Genomic DNA, 13,894 nt, shown 5'->3' with positions numbered 1-13,894 from the left:
TCCCCTAAAGAGCCCTTAAGTGCACACAATCAAGCTCCCGTTTGAAAATATTTACACTGACATCCTTTGAGAGGTCCAGGGGTCACTTGCAAGACCTCTGTTCTATATGTGAAGAAATGTGTGTTTACGGAGTATGTCATGTTTTTAGGTTCACATCTGAGACACAAAAACACAGAGGTAGGTAGGTAGATTTATTTTGTCGCAATACATCAGTTTATAGAGTGAAATTGAGTTTGTAACTCCCTTTGCTACGTAGCAGACAATATACATTAATATAGAAGCAATTACAAAAATGGTAAACAGAAATAAAATATATTCAGGTACAATATGTTAAAGGTCTAGATGTAAAAAAAACTATTTCAGACATAGTCTGTCTTCATTTCTTTAATGTCTTAATTTTCAAAGCTTTATGACAAATTAAGACAAAAAAGGCGAGCAAAAACAAAAAATGTGAAAATCATAATTTAAAAATAAACAAATTAGTAAATAAATAAACACATAAGAGCCGTTTTACGGCTTGTTTCCAGTAATCAATGGGATGCCTGCCAATCAAGGTCAGTGAGGTTGGAAATGAAATCGAAGTTTTGCACGCTAACCCAAAAAGCACATATCTTAACATGACCTATCACAAATCACCAAAACCTGGTGATTATTCAAACACCTTCACTGACCATCCAGTCCCCAGCCAACCCTCTACTGCCCTTCTCCAAACACAAACACCAGGGAAAGCCTCTAAGATCCTGGACCTAATAGCCCCACTGATGATTAAGTTATTTGGATCCCTGTATTTGTGTTCTGTCTCCAGAGAAACCCCTCTGTCTCCCAGCCCAGATCTGGGAGCCGTGCCACTAGCCCGAGCCTGGGAACTCTGCAAGTAAGCAGTTACCAGGGAGTGGAGAGCAGGGGGAACTAAAATGAGGCTGAGGAGGAAAATGTGAGGCAGGGGGCAAAAAATGGCAAGAGTGGCATTTCTTAACGAACCTCACTTGAATTGGGGGAAACACAGACACCAGTTCAAAGTCAAACTATTAATGGTGCGAAAAGTCAATGACCAAAAAAAAAAAAAAAAAGCTGCCATGGTGCCCATGAGCAGGGCACATGTCCTCAGCTGCTCCTGCAGAATGAACAATTGCCAGCTGCATGCTGCTGAAAGGGAGAACATCGCACAACAACTCTTCAATGGATGGATGTAGGCGAGAGAAAATATCCCAGCATGCCCAACTGTCACATTGCTGTTGAGGATCTTCTCTTACAATTCAGCCTCCAAAGGGTTACTCTAGGAAGAACTGTGCGATGAACCATTAACCTATCCAAAGGAGAGGGGAGTTTAACAAGTTTAGACGAAACTGTGTTCTTATTTTACGGAAGGTCATAAACACCTCTAACTCTGGCATCCATTCCTCAGGTCAGTAACTTTCAACCTTGGATGTTAATGGAGAACATTTTATTTTTTAGGGATGTAATGAATCACAATATTCACACTTCCATCAGATTCATTACAGCAGGGCCTTGTTTCTAATGAGCCAATGGAGTTCGTGTAATGTGATTACAGTAGTTTTTCCTGCTGCATACTACTACCCAACAAAAATAACCAGATGTGGTGACAAAAAAATCAGCTCAAAGTCCAGGGTGCAACACATCAGAGGGTGAATTGTCAGAATCAGTGGCTGTGTTAAATTAAATGCCTCAAGATGCAATGTTGTTACACCCCTAGCGTCTATGATAAGAGTTCTTCCTGCGTGAGCGTTGAAAACAGACAAAATAGTGAGTCAACGGAGAATCCAGAACAACCTGATGTCCTGTTTCAGAGAGCTGTAACGGTTTTCATCAGACTTCCTCGTAGCTATCCTAGAATTTCCTTTTTTCTTTAATTAAACTTGTGAACTGGTGAATTGGAAAATTCAAGACATAAAAGCATCCATGGTTTTGTGTTGGAGGGAGGGGACCCATTTTAGTCCAGCATCACACCCCATACTTTCCCGGGGTCCCCTCCTGTGAATCCTCCAGTCTTACTCATAGGAGGATTTGTTGAGGCCTGCAAATCCGGGGTGGACTGTTTTCCACACACACACACACACACACACACACACACACACACACACATATATATATATATACACACACACACACACACACACACACACACACACAGCTAAATCCCCGGCTGTGCAGGAGCTCATTACATTACAGTGACCCAATCCCTGATGGCTGTTTACAGCTGTCACAAATGCTTCGTCCTGCACAACACCTGTCTGAAGCATGTAATCGTTAGCAGCCGTTTAACGCCCAGGCTTATATAGGCCAACTATAACCCAAAATGCAGTACTGTATAAATGAACAGTGACACACACAGACATACTGTACTGATACAACATGTAGTAGCACCTGGTGCAAGCATGCCATCTTTAACAGGCATTTTACACATTCCCCCAGCACCACCAAGTCCACCACTGTGCTGCTGCAGCCAAACCACAGTGAGGTTATAAAGTGAACGCAGCTGCGGCGAGTCCAAAAACTAGTACACACTCACACATGCATGACATGGCTCAGGAGCTTCCCAGTGGGCCACGGAAACAACTCCAGCCTATCCATTTACAATCGAGACTGTGTGACTTCTGAAAGATGAAATGACACATTTTTCTTACAAATTAAATGCTGAAGTCATAAGCATTAAAACAGGCCCTCACTCACTTTAATACACTCCGGGGTTTTGCTGCTACAGCCTTACATGGCATGATATGACCAGTAGCTGGTGGTTGCTAATGTTAGCAAATGTCTCCTCTACAGTGGCCGTCCTTTAGCAAAATATACATAGTCTTGCTTTAAATTCTTACGACGATGATACGACACAGCCAGATTCTGCAACATAAATACATTTTTTCTACCTTCACCAAGCATCTTAAAAAGATCTTGAGAAGCTAATGGAGGTCTCAGCTCTAAAAAGTCTTATTTCCCCCTTATAATTAACGTGTATAGTCCTTCCCCTTTAATCACCTATTGTACACTTTACTGACTTGGTTAGCTTTACAAATGGCTAAGAGGCGTGTTTGTTCTGGCCTCTGGCCTTTGGAATTCCTCGACATTGTTCTTGAGGTCTGGCACAAAGTCTCTCTCAGGCCCTTTTAGAGGCTGACTATTTTTTCAGTCAGAGGTCAATAGTTACCATTCATAAAACAATTAACACCTGTGAGATTCAGTAGAAGTAATTATTAAAAGTGCCTGATGGAAAACATTACTGTTACTGTTACTGTCAAGATAAATTGGGCAAACTGGTAAAACAGAACATTGTGACATAAGGTTATGATTGATATAATCGGTAATGCATCAGGGTGATTATTCCTATAAGATGATAATAGCTGAAAATTGGATCCATTTTGACACAGTGTCACCACAGAAATCACTGCAGATGATTTAGGGGACTTTCCCCAAATGCGACACATATGGTTATTACAAAAAAAAAAGCTACCCTTACGGGAAAACACTGTGAATGTGGAGGTCCTACTCACAAAAATAGACAAACAGAAGAGAAGACAGAGTGAGAACATGTTTCTCAACTCACTAAAAGGTCAGACATGAGCAAGAGAGAACTGTTGCTCTGGGGGCCAATGCCTGAAACAACACTGAAGTTGCTGAAAGTCATGGCATCTGTCGGACATTTGCAATGGAGGCTGCCAATTGAGACTAGCAGGACAGGCATTTGTAGTTCAATCAAACAACAAAGGAACGAGAATCAGAAGCACTGGCCAACAAACTAGTCCCATGTCTTTAAAAGAATATCAGACTCTCCACCCAAAATAAGACCAGCCTGCTCAAAAGATGGGGAGCTTTATTGAGAGACCGCAAGCTTGCACCATAAACAAAACATACTGTAATTGTGTTTTCTTTTTTAACTTTTAAATCTCTGTGGCAGTCCCTGCTGCACTTAATAGTACCTTACGAGATTCCCTGAAAGCTCTCTACTGTCCCGTGCTGTCATTACACAGACCTAGGAGAAATGACCGTTTGAGGATGAAATCCAGAAGATCAGGAGACTGTGTGTTCACTTTGCATGTGTGTGTGTGTGTGTTTTCTGTTCACTGCAGCTGTCTGACATCACCCCTGAATGCAACACACGGAAAGATTCACACAGAGAGTATCATCCTTCTATGACACTGTTCAACAACAATTATATAACGTACGTCTTTCCAATAAAACCCTAAGCAGAGGCCAATAATGATCATGAAGGCTCATGGGTTATTCTGACTAACATCATTTTAAAAATGACACTGCAGATACCCCTCTTCTAAGAGCACAAGAGTGACAAATCAATTCACAAAAAACATCTGCATCTTGTATACATGGCATCAGCTACTCTGAGCTCTGTTCCTGTTACTTATTCACTTAAGAAGACACGGGTCATTTGCATCTTTACATACTGACATGGTCCATGCCGTCTTTTCCTTTTCCTTTAGTGTGGAAAAATTAATTCACCATCTTAAATAAAAAGGGCAGACACTTTTCCTTGAACGCCTTATTTTCATATTAGACGCAGAAATTAAAGTTAATGGTTTGTGAAATTAAAATAAATGCTAAAAATAGGGCGAGAGAGAGAGAGAATTTATGTTGGACAGGATCCAGTCAGAGTGTGAATGACCACAACATCATAGTTACCTAATGGCCAAGCGCATGCACGGCACGCCCATGTGGCTACTCATAAGCGTGCACACAGGCAAGTCCTCGGATGTCCACTCACACAAACACAACTTTTTAAGGTACTACTTAGACCTATGAATGAAAAGGAGCTTGTGAGTGAAAATTTCTACAGTTGCGAGAGAGAAATAAAGAGATACTCTTCCACTGAAAGCATACGAATCACTGTGGTGTTAAAGTCATGTGTGCGCAGACCAAATGTTTGACGAGGATGTCAAAGATGACATTTTACCTCAACTGGATGTCCTTTTTGACCGACAGGGTTGAGGAATTTGACACTACTTAACTCATGTTACCTCTATTTACTGACTTGGTTTCTTAGTGAACAACCTCCCCATTAGGTAAATGCGTAGCCAGAAAAAAAATGATTCAGAGTCCCCTTGAGACCACGTTGGGTGTAACCAATCAAGGCAAATTGAGTGGGTCTGAAAATATTTTGAGACCCATTTTTACAGTTATGTGGGTGTTTGACAAGATATAGAGTAAGATGTATAAATGGGCAGCACTTATGTGTGCAATCAGCAATAATGACACACACACACACGCGCAATAAGTAACCACACAGAAAGTTGGAGGGGGCAGATTGTAGGTTTTGTACTTGCCAAAAAGTAACAGATTTAAACCACCCATGCTTGTGAAATGGAGTAGCATTAGTACCCACTGCATTCCTCATTCATCCCAAAAACTAACTTCAACAATTCAAGAATATTAAAAAAACACCAATTACAATTTTTTATTTAGTCCCCTATGCCAGTGTTTCTCAAACTGGGGGATGGGCCGCCTGGAGAGGCTTAGCGCCACTGCAAGGAGGGCATGGATGTTGAGCAGACCTAAAGTTGCATGAATATGATTCATGTGGTGACCTAAACAAACAAAGGTGCTGGGATGCTAGCTAGGCTATTTTTAGCAGGCTTGTTTATTTCAGTTGCCAGTATTGTTAATGACTGGGAAAAATGAAACTTTTGCTGGGAATGGGGGACACAACGTTTTTGGCTTCTGAATTGGGGGCCTGACAGGAAAACTTTGAGAACTACTGCCCTACGCAATGTTTATTTTTGGCATTACCCTTTGAAAGAGGGTAGCAGCACTAATCTGCGCTGGTCCTCATCTACCCGCCTCTGTGTTAAAACCTCAGTCCAGTTCAACCTTTTAACTTAAGTGCTAAAGAGTGTGGACGGGACTCACATCATCATCTGACGAAGGGCTTCGAAGTGTGACAGAGACCACTGGAGGAGCAGCGACTGGGACGGGCCTGTCCTGTCTGAGCGATGGCATGGCGACCACATTGCCGGTGACGGCCTGTGGTGTCTGAATCCGCAGCACCTGGCCCGGCTGAGACAGCACTACGGGACATCCTGAGAAAGAGACACAACACATACACATTTTCAAATTACGGGTCTTAGCTATATACTATAATCAGACTTTTACTGTATGATTAACGCTGATTAACGCTGACTCTGATTATGTGTGTCTGTTAGTTTGTTATTATGTTTTTGTTTGTGTTCTCAGCCCACATTTGTCGTGCCATCTATACATATACATATATACTATATATATCAAGCTAATATTCTATACAAGCTGGAAGCTGCATCAGTGTGCTCCTGCTGCAGATGGTCCAGTCCAGCTCCTTGAAGCTCTGGTGACCTACATTAACCCCATGTCTTTAACGGGACTCTCTGTGTTTAAAGTACAGATGGAAAAGATGTTTACCATCTCGACCTGTGGTCTTAAACTTCCACATTCCAAACTGAGAGGTGTGTGAGTTTTATGTGCACACACATAAACATGCACCTGTGCCCACATTCAAAATGGATTACTGCCTGAAAGAGAGACACAAGCAAAACCTCAAACAAATATGATATTGTCCAGGTTTATAAATGTCCTGTTAATGTAGGAGCCCCCCAGAGCACAGCCCACCCTTCACAGTAAGACTGTGCCAGGAACCATTCCTCAAACTGACCCAGCAACCTTCACCTCTAATACTAAACAACCTGTCACTGCTAATTGTGCAAAAGTGTTAGCCAGCGCAGCTAATGAATGTGTGTGGTGCCAAAGCTGTGTCTTGCGCTCAAGCTCACCATCTGTAAGAAATGTTCATGAGGATGAAAGTCAAAAAAAATTAAACACCTTGGGAACACCTGTCAGCCTGTTTGTTCTTTGGAGACACATGACAGCCCATTTCAGACTCCATAAAATGTGAACTCATTGGTAAACAGCTCAGAATTCTTCCTTTCATCAGCCTGATGCTTAGGGCTCACTCCTTAGCTGTGAATATTGTGGCATTCTGGAACCAAAGAGACTCCTAATACTGAGCAGGCACGACTTGACTTCCATCTGGGGTCCTAAACTTGGATGTCTTGGCCCTAGCCATCTGCCATCTTGGCTATTACCAGGCAGACAGGAGAACCAAGCTCAAATTCAAGACACTCCACCCACTTGAGTCCCAAGCAATGACATAAGTATTTACATTGGCCTATGTGCTGCTGATGTAACACACAGATGACCAGATTGGTAAACCAGGCAGGCTAAAACACAAAACATAATGACTTAAATGCACAATACACAAAAACACAGAGCAGCCCATAAAAAGTATTTAAATGTGGGTTTTAGATGAAACTTTCGTGATTGTATATTTATGATGGCTGATTACCAAGATAGTAGCCAAAACTGGACATTATTTTGAGACAAAAAGGAAAAACTAACATCTTAATGTCTGATTTACTTATAGTGTCTGATTTACTTATTTAGTATTATTCTTTTGACCATCAAGGATAATATGGGACAGCAAGGACTGAAGAACAATGATGAGCAAAAACTAAGGTTAAAGCGCCATCTGTTGGCCAAGACACAGCAACTAAATTATTGTCTATTAACAAGCACAACAACCAAAATCATCGCAAATGATAAATATCACTAATATCATGTAATCTCCAACTTAAAATGAATTCCAAAATACTGAGTAAAAGAAGAACTGCATGCTGATATATTCAGTGCACTGGTCTGATGCAACACAGTGTGATGTGAGGTAACGTGTTGCAGTGTGGGCTCTGACCTGGAGGGGGCGCTGGTTGGATGTTGACCGGAGTTGGTTTGACCACAGGCAGCACAGTGGTCTGCAGGGGCTGGATGATGATTGTCTTGGCCTGCAGGGGAGCTGCTGCATGAGCCAAGGGCACAGCTGTAATCAGCGGCTTCGGCTGGATGGAAACCTTCGGGCCAATCTGAATCGGCCTCTTGATTGGCTGAGCTGTGTGTGTGTGTGTGTGTGTGTGTGTGTGTGTGTGTGTGCGCCAGGGGATGGGGGTGGAAGAAGTGAAATAACAAAAAAAATTAAACAATAGGATTTATGTAAATACAAGGAAAGGCTGACTCCAAGTTCAAGTGAGGAAATCTGCATTTTCTGTTAGAGGGCATTTTCATTCCAAGTCTTTTCTTATAAGAGACCACTACTGTCTCTCTTTCTTTGGTTGATCACATCCCAGAATTCTGCAAACCCAGAGTGTGGTGCAGAATTTCCCCTGGCTTTTGAACAAAGCATACAAATATAGATGACAGCTGAGCAAGCAGATGTGGTGGAGGCTGTCTTACCTCGTGTGGTCTGACTGGTCCTCTTCGAAGATTTCTTAGCTGGAGCAGATATTACAGAAGAGCTGCTGGACTCTGAGTGGACCGAAACAGGAGAGAGCTGCGACAGTGGAGACGGGGCCTCATCCTGGATGAGGGGCAGAGAAAACTTGTGTCTAACTAAATACTGGACCTCTTTTTGCTCGACATCAGCAGTACAAAAAAAAGCAGGGTTGCAGTTCAGTGCCTACTAAAATGACATCTGAAATGCTCCTTTAATTAGTTTGACTTCTGCTGCTTGACACTGACTCTTAAAAATACACAGTACAGTACAGTGTCTTGTTTGCACAACATCCTGTTATTGTCATCCAAACAGGCTACTAATGAACACATTATGTGAGAGTATCTCAGAGAGATTTTGATGCTTGCCTACATTTGCATTCATCATGCAGTCATCAACAAACTTCACAAGAAAGTAAAACACACTATCTGATGAAATATGATTGTTGTCCTGTTTAACAAGGGTGAGAAGGTCAGTTTTTGCTGAAGCCAATAAAACTCTATGTATCACAATATATGTACAGTGCTGTGAGACACATCAGATAAAATATGGATTAAGTATACTATAATAAATTCAATGTTCTAGGACTGAAACGATTCATAGATTAAATCAATAAAATCGATTAATAAAATGCTTCGACACAAATTCTTTGCATCAATGCTTCGTTTAATCCATTTAACTATACAGCACAGTGTTTTGCACGGACATTTATTACTGTCGCACATCGCGCTTACGCTGTGAACACGACTTGATTATAATGGAGCTGCTTGCAAAGTGGAGGAAGAGAGAGAATGTAGCGAGGGACAAAGAAGAAAGTGTCCAAAGTACGGGATTATTTCAAGCTAAAGAAAACAACAACTCTTATGTTACCGTCCGTCCACCTTAAAACGAAACTTATGTAGCCTCCACAATAGCATGATAGCATCTAACCAGAAAGCACGGTGTTCTGGCAGGGGACACTGACATGGTAACAGTAACAGCAACTTTAGCATTTAACTGAAATCATGATTGATTGTTGAGTTGAAGCCAAAGTAAGCGCAGTCTCCGGCTGAAAATGTGCACACGTGCGTTTGTTGTTCTCCTTTTTGGGCCGTGAGTTGTAACCTCACAGTGATGAGTTAACTGGGTGTAGGGGAGCTACACCTTTTACTCCCCTCCAGCTCTCTCTGATCCCTGCTAGCTGCGTGTGCTAATCCATCCTTTCACCCATATTCTTTGTCTTTATAATTGGTATCTTTATAATAACAAACAGCTGTTTTGTGTGCAGGATTGCTCATTTCCCGTTTCACATTTCGCTGTTTTCTTGACAAAACATGGTTTGGAGACCAGCGTCGGGTGACACAGCTGCTGTCAGCTCCTGTAGTGTGTGTGTGTCAGTCACGTAGTGTGAACGCCACAACGACTTCAAGACTGCCGTTATAAGTTGTGTGGACAGCACGGCCATCGGCCGACGCTGACAGTCGTGTAGTCATGTTGTGTTTGTAAAGCAGCTGTCTAGTTGTTAGTCTGATGTTTGCTGTATGACACAGTATAAACGTGCACAGCTGAGGGGGGGATGCGTCATTTAAGTACTTCTTAAACTACGCATCGATGAATCGTTGAAATAATCTGTCGAAGCTTTGAATACTAAATTCATCGTTAGCTGCAGCCTCTAGCAGACAAACGTGTCCTTGGATTCAGTCAGGGTGATTCAGTTAGCAGACAAATGTGTGCAGGTGGTAGTGGGGCCAGACGTAGATGCAACCCTTGTCCTTGTTTTGACACACTGCAAAAACATCTGCCTGCTAAATTATGCTAATGTGGCTGAAGTTGTCAGCACCTTTATTTAACGAGGGGGCGGGGCACAGCTCAGTCTGGCAGTAAATGTATTAGTGTGACAAGGTGTTTAAGGCTTTTGTTAATAAGTGTCTCAAGTGTGTATGTGGTGTCGCTATCCAAAAGCAAGAGCAGCTGTCAATGTTTGGACACCATCTGGAAGAAACCAGCGCACACCAAAAGGGGCACATGCAAATACACACGACCAACAGCCGTGGTAAAATTTGCATTGGAAATACAAGTCAAACGCCGAAAACTGAGAAGGACAAAGAGTTGAGATAAGAGTAACTCACTAAGGAGTATGGGGACAGGGCTTCCACAGAGGCCGGAGAAGGGAGTGAGCTCAGAGTGTGGGCAGGTGACAGAGAGTCCATGCTCACCTCACCATCTGGATACACAAGGACAAAGAAAAAACAGAAAAATGTGTCATATATGTATGCTTGTCAGCATAGGCGGATGTGATTTTTATTACAGCATACTGGCACATATACTCTTATACTACCACCCTTTCTATATCCTTTATTTATTTAGCATATACCACTGTGTCCCATAAACACACACTGATAAATAAGCTACACCTGCTGTCTTTGCAAACTAATCATAAAGCAGCCATGTAAACATTAAATAAACAAACAAAGTCATCACAGTTATATTAGGTAATAGTTTTCCAAATTTTTGAAGAAACACAGAACCAGCAGTAAAGTAAAGAAGCTAGGAAATTTCAGAAAATAATAATAATCTTTAATTAAAAGTTATTTTTATTTCCTCAACAGTGGGGCATCAATTGTATATTACACTTAAAGCTGCATGCAGCAAAGCAACAACAGTGTACCTGAGAATATTCTGTCAAATTGAAACAGTATATCACATAAGTTACATCATATGAATGAAATGCGATAGCCATGTTCACACAAAGGTAAACATGCGTTGCTGTACCTGTGCAGGTGCTGCTTCTGTCCACCTCATTCCACAACGGTATGTCGATATCAAAGTCCAGGTCTGGACCCTCACTGGCCTGAGAAACCAAACACAGACTTTTTAAACAAAAGACCTCATCAGAATGCAGACTGTAAACAAAGGTAATGTCTGATCAACAATCGAAGCGATGTGCATATAATTACTGTATTCTTTTCTTATTCTTTCTGCCAAGTGCAGAAAACAGTTGTTATGTCAGAAGGAGGAGAATTTAAAGTGTTCAAGAAACAGTCAATAAAACTCTTGCATATAGTATGGCTGACACCTTCACAACAAATGTGGGGTGTTGCTGTTCCCGTATCACATTTCCTTACATAGCATACTGCGCTACCATGTTTGCTACTCAGGCACCTCTATCTCCAGCTCTGCACCACTGTTAACAAGCATATCTCTTGCTTCTCACAATTCCTGTTGCACACGTTTCCTATAAGACTCTCACTTGACAAATTACTATTTGCATATTCAAAGGATGAGTTACTCACATAGCCACTATTCTGCAGGGCCTCAAGCAGCTCATCTGCATCTCCCAGGTTGTCCAGCTCATCAAACAGGCTGATGTCTGTGTAACAACAACAATACAATACATTCAACATAAACTTCCAAGTTCAACTGCTCTCAGTCCATTGTACAGTTTAAGTAAGATACTAATCATGCCTTTAGAAATTAAAATAATACAACTACAAAAGAGACTGACTTGCTCCACATTATTTCAGTCCATCTCCCAGTAGCAATGATAAGCAGTCATATAAGGCCTTTAATACTTTTATTTTTATGAACTGGCTAATAGGAAAAGTAAATAAATGCATTGTACCTAAATAGTTATATAACTGTAAGCAGTATAATGTATGAAGTGTTGATTTGTATCAGTGTTTTTTTGCATAATACAACATACACATTACACACTTTTCCAAATATAGACAATGCACACTTACACTAATAACACAACAACCGAAATAATAAACACATGCACAATCCAGCATGAAACCGGAACTCACAAAAACACAATCTTAATGAAACAAAATAAAATAGAATGTAAAACAAACAAAACTGAAACATTTGGCAGTAAAAGAACAGTTAAGGTTAACATAACTTATCTACTTTACAGGGGTCCATTATTATTATTATTATTATTATTATTTATTATTTAATCACCTGCAGGATGTGGCTAGTTGCTATTTGTTACACAATACAAAGAATGTTAACATTAGCATTCTTCTGTTTTGAAGTTATGAGCTAGCTGAGTTAGCTATATCTACAGATATATAGTCCCTGTTTTAGCGTATATACAGCCTATGGTGTAGACGAGGTAATGTCTTCTGCCATATAGCTGGTTATTAATTACATATCACCCAGGGTCTACAGGTTACATCATCTACGGCTAGCTAATGCTAACTGCATTAACTTGAAGCGATGGAAACGCATCAACCCCAGGCGTTAATAACTGTTTTCGAAACAGCAACCTTGTCATTACTTAGTATTTCAGTGGCAGCTTTCTTGGTTAACGTTATATCTCTTACCTCGACTGGTAATGTTAGCTAGCTGTAGCTACCTCTGCGTCCCTGTGTGCGACTTTCTAGAAAGTGTTGTTAGCCGACGCTTACCCCACTCTCCTCCCTGGTCGATGGAGATGATCCCGTTGTCACTATCCATCACAGAATATTGTTGGTGATTTCCGAAGTCTAACGTTACGTCGGATGACATCCTCGTTTGAATTCATTTAGTTAAGTGTCTCAGACGAACACGCTGGGATCAAGCGACGGCTCACAGGACTGTTCATCTTCTAGCTGTTTGGTAGCAAACATCCTGTTCGACGCTTAGATACACGTCTGACTTTGCCGAAAACCCTACGGGTGCCACCGAGGGACCTGTGAAACAGAAAACGCAGGGGTGCTGTTAGAAATGTAAACTGGTGCCGCCTAACCAGGCCACAGGGCGGCAGAATAGTACTGCAGACTCTGCAGCATGGCGAGGAAGCGTGTCTATGTGCCTCGTAACGTTGACCTCTCCGTCAAAAGGATTATAATGGCACTGAGTTCATGACAGAACCGAGAGGAGGTCATTGAATCATGCTGAATAACGTGTGAATTAATAAGGCTAAGGTTGTTCAATAGTGAAATTATAATTCAGTGACATCGCACAATCCTCGCAAAGTTAATCAACTTTAAGTATCTTCAAGTATACCGTGTGCACATCCAAGGAATTTCACTCTGGTTTAAGTTTCTCTGTAATTAAGCACAAGTGCAAGAACAATTCAATTCAAAGGAAGATAAATATACAGGAATAGCCTACATTTTGAATGATTAATGTAACAGATTAATTACAAGAAGTAGGTCGATATGCATTTTGAATATATAGCGTGCTTAGATTCCTATTTGACAGTGATGGTGATATGTACATGTACTAAAAAACTGCTAGAAGTTGTGTTATTTTGAGTATCTTGTTGATCTGAGAGATGCAGGCTAAAGCGAAACTTTAAATTCAACTTATCTTCCTAAAGAATAATTCTAGTAATGTCTCATCAAGGGGTTGCACACATTACTGTGTACTAAAGCTTATTTCCCAGCACAAGAATTCACATTGGTGCTTAACTTTTAAACCAACATAGATGACAAGTCCTAAAAGCGCTATGAGTAAAATCATAACAGCTGCTGACCTCACCTGTCAGTTGTCCTATGTCCTTGGCAATTTGGCAAACTCCATCCACTAAGAATGGCCGTGACTGAAGGCTCTAGAAAAAGCTAACGATATGACCTTGAGTTAGGAATGTTTTGTTAAAATTCAAACACATCT

The 13,894-nt window shown here is 41.2% G+C and overlaps 1 protein-coding gene across 1 annotated transcript in view; it reads right to left on the bottom strand.

The window, feature by feature from the left end:
* atf6 (activating transcription factor 6) overlaps positions 1–12,933 on the bottom strand; it is a 33,538-nt gene extending 20,605 nt beyond the window's left edge. Inside the window, exons 1-7 of the mRNA XM_038716053.1 lie at positions 12,706–12,933; positions 11,587–11,663; positions 11,066–11,144; positions 10,423–10,517; positions 8,243–8,401; positions 7,742–7,931; positions 5,875–6,044 (exon numbers count right to left, since the gene is read on the bottom strand). Of these exons, the coding sequence (XP_038571981.1) occupies positions 5,875–6,044; positions 7,742–7,931; positions 8,243–8,401; positions 10,423–10,517; positions 11,066–11,144; positions 11,587–11,663; positions 12,706–12,805 (870 nt within the window). The 5' untranslated portion in view covers positions 12,806–12,933. The remainder of the gene's footprint in view (positions 1–5,874; positions 6,045–7,741; positions 7,932–8,242; positions 8,402–10,422; positions 10,518–11,065; positions 11,145–11,586; positions 11,664–12,705) is intronic.
* Between the last annotated feature and the right edge of the window lie 961 nt (positions 12,934–13,894).

Source organism: Micropterus salmoides, unplaced genomic scaffold, assembly GCF_014851395.1.
Source record: "Micropterus salmoides isolate LMB-PRFRI ecotype aquatic unplaced genomic scaffold, ASM1485139v1 Ms_hic_scaffold_13, whole genome shotgun sequence".
Taxonomy (NCBI): domain Eukaryota; kingdom Metazoa; phylum Chordata; class Actinopteri; order Centrarchiformes; family Centrarchidae; genus Micropterus; species Micropterus salmoides.
Note: the sequence above shows the minus strand (reverse complement) of the source record. Positions and strands in the feature narration are given on the sequence as shown.